This window comes from Balaenoptera ricei, chromosome 2 (genome assembly GCF_028023285.1).
Source record: "Balaenoptera ricei isolate mBalRic1 chromosome 2, mBalRic1.hap2, whole genome shotgun sequence".
Lineage (NCBI taxonomy): Eukaryota > Metazoa > Chordata > Mammalia > Artiodactyla > Balaenopteridae > Balaenoptera > Balaenoptera ricei.
The window spans coordinates 63,393,011-63,407,861 of NC_082640.1; the positions used below are offsets into that span (position 1 = coordinate 63,393,011).

At 41.9% G+C, this 14,851-nt stretch overlaps 1 protein-coding gene across 1 annotated transcript in view; it reads left to right on the forward strand.

Annotated features, from left to right (window-relative positions):
- Nucleotides 1-14,851, forward strand: part of NPTN (neuroplastin) — a 64,904-nt gene that overhangs the window by 26,571 nt on the left and 23,482 nt on the right. The window contains exon 2 of the mRNA XM_059912793.1: nt 11,489-11,660. Coding sequence (XP_059768776.1) covers nt 11,489-11,660 — 172 coding nt within the window. The remainder of the gene's footprint in view (nt 1-11,488; nt 11,661-14,851) is intronic.

Here is a 14,851-nt window from a genome sequence, read left to right on the forward strand (position 1 = left end):
CTGCTATTATCACTCTCTCTATTTTAGTTTGCTCTAAGGATAGGAAGGAATGAAGAATCCCCAACTTTTTCATTGCCTTCTGCAATTAATATTTCCATTCCAGTTCTCATTTTAAAGGTTAAAATTAATTTTTTGTTGTTTATTGAAGAAGTTGGATTCTAAGTTGGAACTCATTTAAGACAAAGTTTCTGCTTCCCAGTCTGTTGTGGAACAGTGCTGAAGGCTGCTGCATATGGCTTGTTCAGCATTATTTCTATGGAGACATATAATAATAGCTAACATTATTGAGTGCTTACTATGTCCCAGGCACTGTTTTAAGCTGTGTTATGTCAACTTCATGTAATCCTCACAATAACTCTCTGAGGTTGTTACTATTATTAGCCCAGGTCTACAGATTAGGGAGAAGCTCAGAGGTTAGGTCACTTGCCTAAGGTCATAGAATTAGTGACAGCACCTCCATGTAATCCGAATTTAGAGTTTGCTGCTTTTAACCACTAAACCACATAGTCTCCTTTCAACTAGATTTTCCTTTTTTTTAAAGCAGAAAGCTGGCTAAAATATGCCGAAGCAGATTATTTTAGCTATTTTGATACTATAATTTCAGAATAAAGGATGGGCCCTGGCTTAGAAGCTAGTGATGGAGAAGATCTTAATTTCTGAGCCTTTGTCATGTCTGCCTGATACAGGTAGCTGTGAAAGGAACAGGTTTGAATTTGGAAAATGCTTTGTAATTGCTGCCATCTTTCACCTACAGAGCAGACTAATCTGTGAGATCAGACCCATATACATCCTTCCTGCTGTAGAGAATGAGGTTACCCCATTTTCATCCACTCTCAGAGCCTCAGGCCTGACTTACCCTTGGTTGGTAAACACAGAATGAGTGCATATGGACTTATGACCTGCCTTTGGTGTTGAGGAATAGTGATAAGTGGTTAAAATCAACAGTAAGGGGACTTCCCTGGTGGTGCAGTGGTTAAGAATCCACCTGCGAATGCAGGGGACACGGGTTCGAGCCCTGGTCCAGGAGGATCCCACGTGCCGTGGAGCAGCTGGGCCCGTGCACCACAACTGCTGAGCCTGTGCTCTAGAGCCCATGAGCCACAACTACTGAGCCCGTGTGCCACAACTGCTGAAGCCCACGCGCCTGGAGCCCGTGCTCTGCAACAAGAGAAGCCACTGCAATAAGCCCGCGCACCGTGACGAAGAGTAGCCCTCCCGCTCGCCGCAACTAGAGGAAGCCTGTGCCCAGAAACGAAAACCCAACACAGCCAAAAAATAAATAAAGAAGTTTATTTCATAAAAAAAGAATTAATAAAATAAACAGTAAGGACAGTCAGGCTGTGTCGTAGTCACTTAGGTTTGAAATACCATACCTATAACTGCAGTTAGATATCAGTTTGTCTTGCTCAGAGTCTTTCTTCTTTTTGAGGTGCATGATATGAGTGAGTGAGGGAGGGGGAGAGAAAGCTCTTGTGTCCTTGGCTGTCATTTCCTCTTTATTATGAAGCATGAAGGGAAGAACAGCATGAGCCACCCACAGGGAGTTAGTAGTAGAGAGGGGCTTGAAGGGAACAGCTGTTTTTAAAAAAAATAAAAGGTGACAAAAGAAGGCTAAATTTAAAGGCCTGGCCTTGGCAGTAGTCAGCTGAGAGAGTGAGATAAGTGAGTTTTATAATCTGGTCACTGATTGCCCTGGAGGTAAATGAGAATTTCCGTTATAAAAAATCATCGATGATCCCTCATGTGTGGGGCTAGGTTAGCTTTTTTGCTACCTTAGGGCATATGTAAAAGCAGTTTTCTTGGGATTGGGCTCAACTTGCTCTTCTGTGTTCCCTTTTTCTTCTCACTCTCTGCTACATATCTACACATCCAGTTTTTCCTGCCAGAGAGCTCCTCCTTTTTTCTGCTGCTAGCCCCAGCTGTCATCTTCGCTTCCCATCCCCCATTCCCAGTTATGCTGTTTTACTTTATGGTTTTCCTGGATTTACTGTCTTCATTTTTTATACTATGCCTGCCACCCTACTCCACCCTCAGCTTCTAGTTCCTCCGTCCCACAAAGCCAGTGACCAGTCTTTGGCTCACCTCTTTATCGTTGTTGAACTGAATGCAGTGATATTAGTACTTTGTCAAACCTGTTTGAGATCTGAGCCCAGTTACAAATTACAGTGGGTGGAGATGATGGTGGAGAAGGGGTGGGAGGTTGTTTTTCTGAAATTAGGCTCTTTCCAAAATACTGGATGAGCTTTGACCTGGAGATCAAACAGATGCTTTTGCTGGTCTCCCAACTTTAGGCAGTGTGTGCTCTCATGTTGAGGGCACATATTTGAAAGCCCTTGGTAATGAAAGGCAGGGCAGTGAGTCAGGCTCTGAGCTGCCTGCCTCCTGCTGCTGCTGCTGCTGCTGCTGCGAGCTGGTTCTTCTCTTCTCCTGAATTGGAGCTAATTTTGGATGATAATCAGGTAGATGGTTGCTAATAAACTTTCCCTTGCCACAGTACTGTGTAGAGAGGGTGTTTTTTGTTTTTTGTTTTTTTTCCTTTTCCCTACTGCTAGGAGGAGAAATAGATCTGTTTTCATGATTTTTGATGAGTGTTCAGCTATCAAGGAATCCCCTACTTGGTTTGTTTAGAGGCAGTGTGGTTTATTGGAAAGAACCATAGACTAAGAGCTGAAGACCTGTGTTTTGATTCCAGCTCCACTCAGCATTAGCTACCTAAGTGATCTTGATCAAATCATGAACCTGTCTCTGTACTTGCCCTATGAGCCTTGTGAAATTATGTGAACGAAGTGAGATGTGATATGTGTGAAAGCGCTTTGTAAACTGTTTTATAAAAATTTCAGGTGCTGCCCTTTATTAATTTGGCCACTGACCACACCACCAGAGAATTGCCTGTAATGTCTTTTTTAAACTCTTTCCTATGAAGCCAGGCTTTTCAAGAGAAGAGTGGTGGAATCATCAGAACTATGGGGAAGTCTTGCTTCTGAACCATCTTTTGTTTTCTCACTCTTCTTTCCCCCTTCCCCAGCACACACACACACGCACAAACAGAATTGCTTTAGGACCTCTTTGATTCTGTGCTGTTCTATCTCCATTCTTTAATAGAATTATAATTTTAAGGAGTTAGTGATTGTAGTGTGCTGCACATTCCAGTGGAGGGGTCCTGAATTTTCATAGCCTGAAATTATTAATTAATTAATTAATTACATTTAAGTGGTGACAAAAATATCTGTAACTTTAACTACAAAAAACTTTCCTGGCCCAGTGAGGCACATTGACTGCAATTGTGGAAAGTGTTAGGAGACCATGCTTTGGCTTTGGACACACCTGTATTCCAGTCCAGACTCTTTCACTGTTAGCTTATAACTGTGGGGAAAGTACTCAACTTTTTTGGGCCTTAGTTTCCACATCTTTAAGGGGATTATAATGGCACCTATGTCATGTTGTGAGGATTAAATGAGATCATGTAAAAGTGCTTAGCACATCATCTAACACATAACACATACTTAGAAAATGTTACCTGTTGATAGACATGTCTAATGATAAGTAATACTAGTAATAGCTGTCAAAGAGAGCACAGATAGATGTCTGTTGTTAGTGTTTAAGGGATTTTTACTTTTGTTTTTAGATAAGTTGCTTAAGTATATATCATTTAATTTACTAATTCAAAGGACATTTTCAACTTGGTCCTCTTGTCCTGTATGCAAGTAGAAAACTGAACTAAATCAGATCAGCATTCCTCCTTCCTTTGGAGTGTCTTGTCCAGGGGTTGCAGTGTCAGTTTGAGTGACTTTCTTGGTTCTCTGCAGTGGGGAATTGTGTTCAGACTGTTTCTCAGCTACCTTTGAATTGTGGTGTGTTGGGATTTGTGATTATATTGGAATCGGATGGGTTCTTGGTGGTTCTGGACATATTTGCAGGCATTCCTTTTACGTTAGCGTAGTTAGTAGATTGGATGAACAGACTTAAATCTAAGCTTGTTTTGAAGTGCAATTCAGAAGAAGGGAGAGAAAATACAGAACAAATCCACTAGCAACATATTTCTAGAGCATTATCAAGCACATAATCACAGCATTTGAGAGGACATAAACTCCCCCAGTTCACAGAGAATGTGAGAATAAGCATTTGTGATTTCCACTTAATGATAAGAATATGATTAAAACAGAGTAATACTTTTTACTGCTCTCTAGGGATTTACTGATAACCAGTTTTCTTTAGTGATTGAACCAGTAGTAAAATGAACAAAACCAGCTTCCTTCTCTCTGTATATTAGTTGGCATTGACTTTGACAGGTGGGCAGGTGGCAGTTTGTGAGACTAAAACATAGCTTCTTGGGTACCCCTCTATCTGGGAGTGAGCTCAGCTTTTCTTGCAGGGGCTTGGTGTCTCCCTTCTGGAATTCTAAAACTTCCCCTGCATCTGAGAATGATATCTTTTTGGCTTCTTGGGGCCTCTCATAGCTAGTTCCTTTCAAGGAACTGATGTTGCATCTCAAAAGGTAGTTTAGAGTGGCATTTGAAGGCAGAACAATTAATCTAAGGCTGTTAATTACTGTTTCCTGTCCTTCCCAGACTCTGAATCTTTTATGAATTGAAAGACTAGTATGAATTTGGAGTTCTTGACCTCTACTTGAGTAAGTGTAGTACCTCCCTTAGAGTTCTGAGGTCCCTGGTGTAGAGTTTATCTCCAAAGGCAAATACTTCTATGGATATAAACAGAAAAATTTCCACTTAGCAACCTGCATTTTCAGCCAGCCCCATTATATCCTTGGCTTTTGGTCTGTAGGAAAACTTCCATTGAATTCATACCTCTCCTGTGAAATATTCTCCACCTGATGTTGGTAGATACTGGCCCCACTCTGCTCATTGCAGAGGATCTGGCTTGGTCCCAAGAGTGACTCAGAGTACCCTCTTTTAGCTTCTCACCTGTACTTTAGATACTGAATTACCTTAGCCTGAATTGGTAAAAATGCTGAATGAACCCTTGGTGGTGGAGTAAATGGGTGAGAGAGAGTATGCTTGCACTGTGATATGGACCCCTCTCCAAGTTCTTCCAGTAAGTCTGGATTTTTTTTTACTCTCTTTTTGCCATTGCCACCTTGTCTTATGGAAGTGTAACCTCAAGCAAATTATGGGCCGTTGGAAGTAGTCATCAACTTTTAGTTCCTGGGCAGTGCCTGGGAATGTTGTTGAGGCCTAGCCTTCACCATAGAGTTTAGTTTCATTCATCATTGTACAGTTCTCATTCTTTTTGATCTGGCCTCTAGGAGCCAGGCAACTAAATTATGTGAAGAGAGCCTGTCAAATGCCATGGTTATTTTTTTGTTTTGTTTTGTTTTTGTTTTTGTTTTTATCCCATGGTTATTTTTAAGACTTTTCAGGAGATTTTTTTAGTTGTATAAATTTATGGGATTATGGAGGGCATAGTCCCTCCAGACACTGGCAATGAGTTGAGTAACTGTTACTGTTGGTTCTACTCCTGAGCTGACCCCCATAGTATTTCTTACTCTGAAGTACAGACTGTCTTGCTCTCCTGTGCCTGAGGGTCTGCATTCAGGTCGAGGCTGCTTCACAGACATTTGGGTTGTTTGCCATGGGCCCAGGGAAGAAGAGGATGTGGGGAAAGTCTAACCTGAATTCAGGATAGGATCCTGCATGAGAGAGAAATTTGCTAGCCTTTCAGTTGAAATTTGGATTCTGACTCCCAAAAGAAGGTGTCAGTAGATCAGTTAACACTTCTTGTTGTGACCCATAAAAGACATTGCATGTCTAACGAAATGTTCACCCATCCAAAAGAGAGATCCTGACTTGCATATAACCTATTGCCACTTCCGGTTATCTTTCATCACTTGCCTGAGTTTGGAAAGGTAATGGTTTGTGCTCTAAGGAAAGAGATTTCCCTGAGACCCGAGGCTTTCTCATTCCTGCTGGCTGGGCCCATTGCTAAAACGCTTTCCAGTGGGCTTGCTTCTGCCTGGCCAGCACCTGGGCTGCCCCAGCTTGTAATTAGCCTGCCTTTGCTTCATAAGCTTCCCAGGGTGGTTCTTCTTCTAAAAGCTTGTATGAAATGCTGTTTACTGTCTCTTTATAGTTTAAAAATGAATCCTTTTTGTTCTTTGCAGCTCATTTGCTTTTTTCTTTTCTTTTCTTTAAATTACTATTAACACCTGTTGATTCTTTTTTTTTTCTGATTGGCCTGTCACTGCATTCCTGCTCCCCCTCCCTCTAGCTGGGTTTGTCAAGTCGCCCATGTCAGAAACTAAGCTCACTGGGGACGCCTTTGAGCTGTACTGTGACGTGGTCGGGAGCCCCACGCCAGAGATCCAGTGGTGGTACGCAGAAGTCAACCGGGCAGAGTCTTTCAGACAGCTGTGGGACGGTGCTCGGAAGCGCCGTGTCACCGTAAACACCGCCTACGGGTCAAACGGCGTGAGTGTGCTGAGAATAACCCGGCTCACCTTGGAGGACTCTGGGACTTACGAGTGCAGGGCCAGCAACGACCCCAAGAGGAATGACTTGAGGCAAAACCCTTCCATAACATGGATTCGAGCCCAGGCCACCATAAGCGTCCTTCAGAGTGAGTCCAGCACCCTACAGTAGTAGTACTGTAGTCACTAGAGGTGGCCCGATGACCCTTCCCTTCTGCTTCCTTTCCCTCTTCCCCAGTATGATCACTCACCCCACCCCTTGTCTTCGTTTTTTCAAACCCACGATCCTTCTGGTTGTAGTGTATGAAAATATTTGTGGCAACTTTTTTTTTTCTTCTTTGCTGTCCTCTTTACCTCCCTTATCCCCCAACCCTTCTCTGTGTCTTTCTCCTCAGGAACAAAGAACTTGGGGAAATTTGTGATTGTCCAAAATCATCTGCATTGGGAAGAGGTGGGGAGGGAGAACTGGGGAGGCTAACAACAAGAAAAAAAAAAAAAAAAACACTTAAAACTCACAAAACCAAGCAGTCAAACCAGGATAGTGTTGAATTGTTTCTTTCCCTCTACTTTAATTTTGTAGTAGGTTTTCTGCTATCCTTTTGCTGATTTATTCTCTGGTGCCTTTCTATTTTTATTTCTCTCCCCAGTCTAACTACTTTTTATTTCTTCTGTTCAACTGTTTGAAGCTCTCTGAGTAGCTGCCTTCACCTCTATGGTTTTAAGTTTGTGTCTGCCCAGCCTCTTCCCTCACTGTGACTTAGTGTCATCCTGTTCTGTGATGGGAATGTTGCCATGAGTGTGGTGTGGTGATGTGTTTTGGTTGTTGGGTGGCATGTAAGCTTGGATATTCCCATAGTTCTAGCTCTTTTTCTTTTCTAAAACAGTAGCATGTGCTTCTCTGATAACAGCCCTCCACTGCAGCAGTATACTCCTCACTGGTCCTGCCCAGCTAGTCTCCTATTCTCTTAAAAGCGGCAGCCTGAGATTTCCTCCTTATGTCTTGCTGTTAGGAGCCAGGTGACTCTAAGCTGCAAAGTATTTTTTAAAACCCCATCATGCTGTTTCAAAGTCAGAGTTGGATCTGTTGACAGATAGTTTGACTCTGATGACTGACTGTTGGCACAGCAGTCACTGCCACACTATCATTCCAGAGGCTGGCAACCCCAGAAATAGTTTGGAAGCCATTCACACTGGCCTTTCTTGTGTCTTAAAAAAGGAAACGAAGTTCCAACCCTGTTCCTCTGTGTGGTAACAGTGAGCTGAGCAGTTGGCTCAGAATCCTTCCCTTCATCTGTAGTAGCAGGTACAAGTAAGACATCAGACACAGGAGCTTTTGTGGCCACCTCTTTCTGGATAGTGTCTTGCTGCTTGTATGGTGGGAAGGAGAGGGAGGGAGAAGCCACCACAGAGCCAGTGCTTCTGGCCAGAAAGAGTTCTAGCCCACATCTGTCCTTATTATAGTTGAGGAAGCATTCTCCATTTAATGGAAAGATCTTCTGGGTTTTACACCTTCTTGTCAAGGACTCAGTAGGAGTCCCTAGAGCCAGTTCAGGCTTAAAGAACTGATTGATTTAGAGAGAGTAAATAAAAATAGTAAATTACATTTATGAGGATATTGGTAATAACACAGGAGGTAATCTGACATGGGCCTTGAATCTATATACTTCTATGGAAAATAGCAAGTTACTTGTGTGTTCTTTATAGCAACTCAGAAGATGCCTATGAAGAGGACTTAGAGTAGAGTTAGAGGCTGCTGCAGTTGGCACTGTTGAATTAGAGAACCTGCTTCTGGAAAGGGAAAAAGAAAACCTTGTCTATGTGAAAATGGGGAACATTAACCCAGTGATTTTTCTTTTATTTAACGATTTTTTTCCCTTGCACGCCTCCTTCTCCTGCCCCCTTGCTCCTTTCCTTGTAAAAGCAGAATTACCCAAATGGCCACAAAGCTCTGCAGAAGTTTGTAGGCATGGACTGGGCTGGGCATTTGGTACTTGTACTTGCAGGAGCCTGACTCAGGTAGACTCATAGTTAAAAGGTCATGCCTTGGGGCTAGAAGAAGATGAGGCTTTGGGGTACCTACCTGTTAATCTCAAGAGTATACAGCAGTCTCCCAGTTTACTTAGAAATTAGCTTCCTAATTTTGGGGTGTCTGCATGTGGTTGAAACAAACCCTGGCTAGTTCAGACTCTCCCCAGACCTCCCTGTCAATCAGTTGACGCTAGTTAACTGTTTTAGAGAGCCAGGCTTCTTTTTTTTTCAACACCCTGAATTCCACTCTAAATGGATTTTTTTATGATTTCAGCACCCTCGAGGACATTTGTCTCCAAGGGGAAGTTGAAATTTTCTATCTAAGAATGACCTCCTGGCAGTAACGTAAGGCAGGAAGAGAAGCGTGCCCAGTTTTTAGGTTCTCTCTCTGTCCATAGCATGTTCTACATATGAATGATGGCTAGGGTAAGTAAGGGTCTCCTAACCAGTGCTTCTAAATAGGAGTAAGTGGCAGGTAAGAATTTTTGAGCTTCTCCTAAATGTTCATCTCTCTTGGACTGTCATGGGCAATGCTTGACCACCAGTGTTCAATCAGAAATAGAAGCCCCCCACCTTCATCCTGGTGCAGAATGCAGATGTGGCACCGAGGCCAAGGAGCTTGGTCTAGCACTGGTTTCCGTATACAGCAATTACAGGAGGGAGGTTACCCCACCCCACAACCCTCCTATGGTGCAGAATCATATTTAAACCTATTAAAATTATCGACTTGCTCCCAGCTGACTCTTTCCTGGATCTTAAACACTTAAGGGAAAAAGTGCTTTCCTTTGCCTTCTGAGAATTCTTTGCAGAAAGTCTACCAGGTTGCTTTCATCACCTTCTTAATCTCCCTGAGCTGCAGTGGTCATTTGCATCACCACAGGTAAGAGTAGCATTTGCTTTGGCCTCCTTGTAATTTAAGCATCTGGAAGCTCTTGACCTCAGAGTTTACCCTTTCTCAGTGCAGTCTGAGAGGAAGAACCAGAAGGCGAGTCCCAAATGGGACAGAAAATAAAATTGAATAATAAAAATTCAGTAAAAACCTAAAAGTGTGTTTGGATTTTAATGTTGCCTTTATATTTTTTTAAATTTCTGTGGAGTACTGGTTCTCTCTTTTTATCGCTTTTGTTTTTGCTTGGTTTTGATTTTCCTGAAATTGTGGTGCTTTCTGCCGATGGTGTGTGTGCGCCTTCCATTGCAGGGTTTGCAGCTGTTCTGCTCGACTTAAGGCCCAGGGATTTGGCTTCTGTCCAGTGTGTTTTGGAAACCATGGGACACCACTGCGCTAATGTGTTTACATGCATCTGCTTCTGTCTTAGTGGCTGCTATGCCTCCATTATCTGTACATAGAGACCCTGTTTGATGTTACGGATAAGGACCAGTGCTGAATGAAAGATAACCACTATCCTTTTGCCAGAATTGGAAAATAATTAGAACCAATTTACTTGAGCAAACTTGAGGATTTGCTTTATTTATCACAAGTTTCTTTGATGATATGAGCTCTACAATCAGAAATGTTACATTGATTAGGAGGTGCTTGGGCATTACATTTTTCATGTGTCCCATGACTTCTCCGTCCTCTCCTGCTTCCTGCACAATGAACAAAGCTTAGTTCCAGTGAAGGGAGAGAGTTTTGTCTTCAAGAGTTAAGAGTCAGCACTATACTTTATAAAATGGTGTCAGGGAGCTGCTACAGAGTTGTAGACAGGAAGTAGCCAGGTGTAGGGAAATGGGAAGTTAGTCAAGGATTTCTGAGAAAGAATTGGAAAAAAAGTAAAAGAGCAAATACCTCTGATTGTGGATTGGAAAAGATGGCTAGTTTAGACTTTACCTGAAAATGTTTGACCAAAAGTAGAAAAAGAACTAACCATGGGAAATGATTAAAGATAAATAACGACAAAAGACAATAAACAAACTTCAAGACTTTAATATAGTGATGGAATTCAAAGTGCTTTAAAGATGAACCTTCCAGTAACGGTATTGATATAGTGTGCCTTAAAAAATTTCTGTTCAATGTGTTATAATATTTGACTCAAATAGGTTATTTTTGTAGACACTAAACGAGTGATCCCAGGTTATCTAAGCCCAGGTAGAACCAGAAGATGAAGTATATAACTTGCCCTAGGGTGGAAGGTGTATGGGGGTGTTTTTGGGTTGGAGAAGGAGGGTTAAAGAATTCGGTCAGATGTGTTTTCTAGGCCCAGCTTTGTCACTAATAATAATTATGGCCTTGCACAAGTCATTGTACCTTTCTAGCTCTTAAAGATTGGGATTCATTGAACTCTTAAGGGCCTTTCAGCTCTAAAATTCTAGGAGCCCATCATACCAACATATACCACGTTCTAGTTATGATTATCTTAGAATGGAAAGTGTTTTAAAGTGCAATTCTGAAAAAATTTTGTCTTTGGAGTAAAATATGGGCTGGAGAGAAGAACTGATGGTTCCTTAACAGTTTTCTCTCGGCAAAATTTGGAAAATGCAATAGACTTTCAATAGGAAATTTGCTTTTAGGATCTACATTGTCTTTTTCTGCATAATTAATGGCCAGGCTGGTTTGCCATAGATTTATCAGATTTAAATGTGGGAAAAGCCATACATGCCTAATTATAACTATTACTTTTCAAGGCAGGAAGTTTATTAGTTTATTAGTTATCTAAATGATATTGCCTTTGTCTTCAGAACTGCAAAGTGGAGCCTGATTTTCTAATTGAAGCCAAATTGGTTGGTGGTTCTTATCTCATAAAATGGTGGTATTCAAAAGTGTAAGTGGATTGTTGCCAGTGCAAGCATTCATAATACTCCCATTCTTTTCACGTCTAGGCCAACTGGTCTTCAGGCTGTTGTCTGCGCTAGTGGTCATTTGCTTATAATCATTGTTTTTCCTTTCTTGACTTCCTCCAAAGTGGCAAAGTGAAATTCCTCATGTGGTCCTGTCTGCCCTCCCTCTTCTAGTCTCCCCAACCTACCCCATCCAACTCTCAGGCCAGGGCTGCAGAGCATGGAACTGTGGCTCCCTATCATTGTGCACTCTTATTACAGAGCCAAGGATTGTCACCAGTGAAGAAGTCGTTATTCGAGAAAGCCCTGCGCCCTCTGTCACCCTGCAGTGTAACCTCACCTCCAACTCTCACACCCTTACATACAGCTACTGGACAAAGAATGGGGTAGAACTGACTGCCACTCGTAAGAATGCCAGCAACATGGAATACAGGTGAGAGGGGCTAGCAGCTCCTGGGAAGATGGGAGGGAACGTGGTTGAGTTTACTTGACATTCATAATCTGTAATTATGCTATGTGGGAGAGACATGGTCCTCCCCTGGAGACTCTAATCCAGTATATCTGGGATGAGGCCCAGGAATCTAGAAAGGATTTCTAATGAGTGGCCAGGTTTGAGAGCCATAAAAGATCCCTTCACTATGATGATAGAGCAGCTGAGGGCATCGGGAGTGATTTGCTTAGGATAACAATGCTAGTCAATAAAAAAGCCACAATTGGAATGCAGGTCTCTTGACTAAATCCAGTGGTATGAGGAATCAGATTGGAATCTGATCTAGGACTCTTAGAGCAATATCACCCTAAGTGATATTTCCACTGAGTAGATTTCCTAGTGAATTACCTTTTAGGAGTGTTTATTATGATCATAACCTGATCAGGACCAGTGGATACAGAGCTCATTAGTGATCTGGAAAAGGATGGTAGCCTGGAAATACCCTTTGATGAAAGGGGGATATTTGCTGGCAGAAGTTACCCAGCACCTGAAGATTTGGTACTTTTTTGGAATATCTAGAACACCTGGCACCTCACCTTTCAGAATAGTTTGTTCCTAGTTGAAAAGGATCAGCTAATCCTATTTGGCAGGATGATGCAGTGCAAAGAAAGAATGCACTGGAGTGAGACCAGGAAAACCTGTGTACCTAGTAGTAGCAAGGACATTCTGCAGTATTTTGCAGAATTGAAATCATTTCATACCCCTTATTTAATTGACCCACATTAATTTGTGGATCCTCCTTTTTTTCGGGTAAGAAAACTGAGACTCAAAGAGTAATAATGCTTGACTGCTTTCAAGGCCTCATACTGTACCTAATAAGTTGCAGAACCAAGGCTAGGTTCCAGGTCTTCTGACTTTCTGGAATCTAGGTCATTGTTTTTTTTTTCTGTTTTTGTTTGTTTGTTTGTTCTTCTGCTGTATTATACCATTTCGTGGCAAGGTAGTTAATCTCTCTCCACTGTAGTTCCTTCTGATATAAAATTGGAAATATAGCCTCAGCTATATCCTCATAGTTTGGAAAAGGTTAATCAAATAGAGATGCTGAGTGGAATAAAAGGCATCTATTCTTGGTCTGTCCATTAGTTTTACAAGTTTGTTTTTTTATAATACCTCTTTCAAGGTACCACACGTCCAATCATGTTTCTCTTGGGTCTTGTACTATGTTACCCACAAAGCTTTGAACTGTAACTTTATGTAAAGTTTGAACCTAACTTTATAGAACGACTCTTCTTTTTTTTTTTTTTTTTTAAATTGGAGTATAATTGCTTTACAATGTTGTGTTAGTTTCTGCTGTACAACAAAGTGAATCAGTTATATGTATACATATATCCCCTCCCATCTTGGACCTCCTCCTCCCACCCCCCAGTTCCTACCCATCTAGGTCATCACAGACCACTGAGCCGAGCTCCCTGTGCTATACCACAGGTTCCCACTAGCTATCTATTTTAAAGATGGTAGTGTATTTTTCCTCAGCCTATTTGAAGCTCTCCGGGGAGTGTTCTGCATTGTCAGAGTTTTTCAGGGAATCTGTAGAGTAACAACTCACATTTTGTAGAGTAACAACTGATAAGTCCCTTGGGCCACCTAATAAGTTGGCCATGGAGCCAGTCTCAGACCCTGCTTCTGCTTAGCCTGTAGGGGACATTTTTGATTTGCTTTAGTTACTTCCCAATAGCTAGTCAAAGGAAATGCTGTGGGGAGATTTTGAGCCCATAGGCATGGCCTCAAGTTTGGGAGTCATCTCTCAAGGAACTTACTGTAGGCAAGTCTAAGCCCTAAAGATATTGCTGCTGCTGCTGCTCCTCCTCCTAACTCTGGAACATTTGCTAAGAGCAGCTAACTTGTGTTTGTTTCCCTATTGGGAGCATATTGATATAAGAATAGGCATTTGTGTCAAATTGAGAAGACTGTTGACAGCTCCTCTTAGAATCTTATGCTGCCATAGGTATGCTGAGACAGTCCTGTGGGTGGGCTATGTCTCTCCTCATCCATACTCTCTTCAAGTCTTTTTTGGGGTGAACAGTAAGATGGATAAATGCATTTGGCCAGTGTTTGAGGTCAGGCGTTTTTCTCAGACATTAGTGCAGTGGAGATTTGACCATCGCAAGTATCATATTTTAACCATTGAGCAAAAGAGTAGGAGCAGAATAATGTTTATTTTCTCAACTGGAAGCTGATGTTTCTCTGTTTTCTGTAATTACACACCAGCCTTTCTGCACATTTGGGGGGATGTATCTAGGCCAGCACGAACTGAGCTGATATGAAGCTGACCTTCAGGGCCAAGAAAGCTTGTTTAGGATCACCCTATAGGATTCAGAGGAAATACTGTTCTCTTCATACACACTTCTTACAGTCCTTTCTTTCACTCTGCTTAACTTGGTCTGGATCTGTGCATAGCTGTTCACTCTAAGTTTGTGTTCATTCACGTGTTTATTCATTTTTCTACTATATTCCAGGCACCAGGGTATGTGCTGGGCATAGAATTGTGTACCAAATAAACAGTGCCTATCTACATAGAACTTGGTCTGTAGGGAAAACAGACATTCATCAAGCAATTACATAAATAAATAGTTACACATTGTGATAAGTGCTGTGAAGAATTACAGTGTAGTATGAGAGAGAATGTCAGGGAGAGGGATGTCACTTAGATTGGGAGGTGGAAGTGACGTGTAAGCCAAGACTGATGGAAAAGTACTTAAGAGGCTAAGAGTGATGGGACGAGCATTCTATTTAAAGGAGCATCTTGTGTCAGGGTTTTGAGGTAGGAACAAGTTCAGCACATTGAAAAACTGAAAAGAGACCTGTAGGGCTAGAAAGCGGCTGAGATGACACTAGAGAGGGGCCAGATCATGCAGGGCCCTGGAGTTCTAGCTGCACCTAAAAGTCTTAAGAATTGAGCTGCATCTCTGTGGCTGATGCTCTGATGGCAGATTTTTTCCCCCATTATTCCTATGTCCTGTTAGTAGACTTATTGAAAGGCATGCTACTAAAATGCAGGGTAGGAAGAACACTACTACTAAAAGTCTTCAGGGAAATGCAGAAAAAGATTTGCTTTTTTTCTGCTCTTATTTATTTGACTGGAACCACCAGGTGAGCAAGAACTTTTTGGTGATGGCTCCATCTTCTGTATCTAA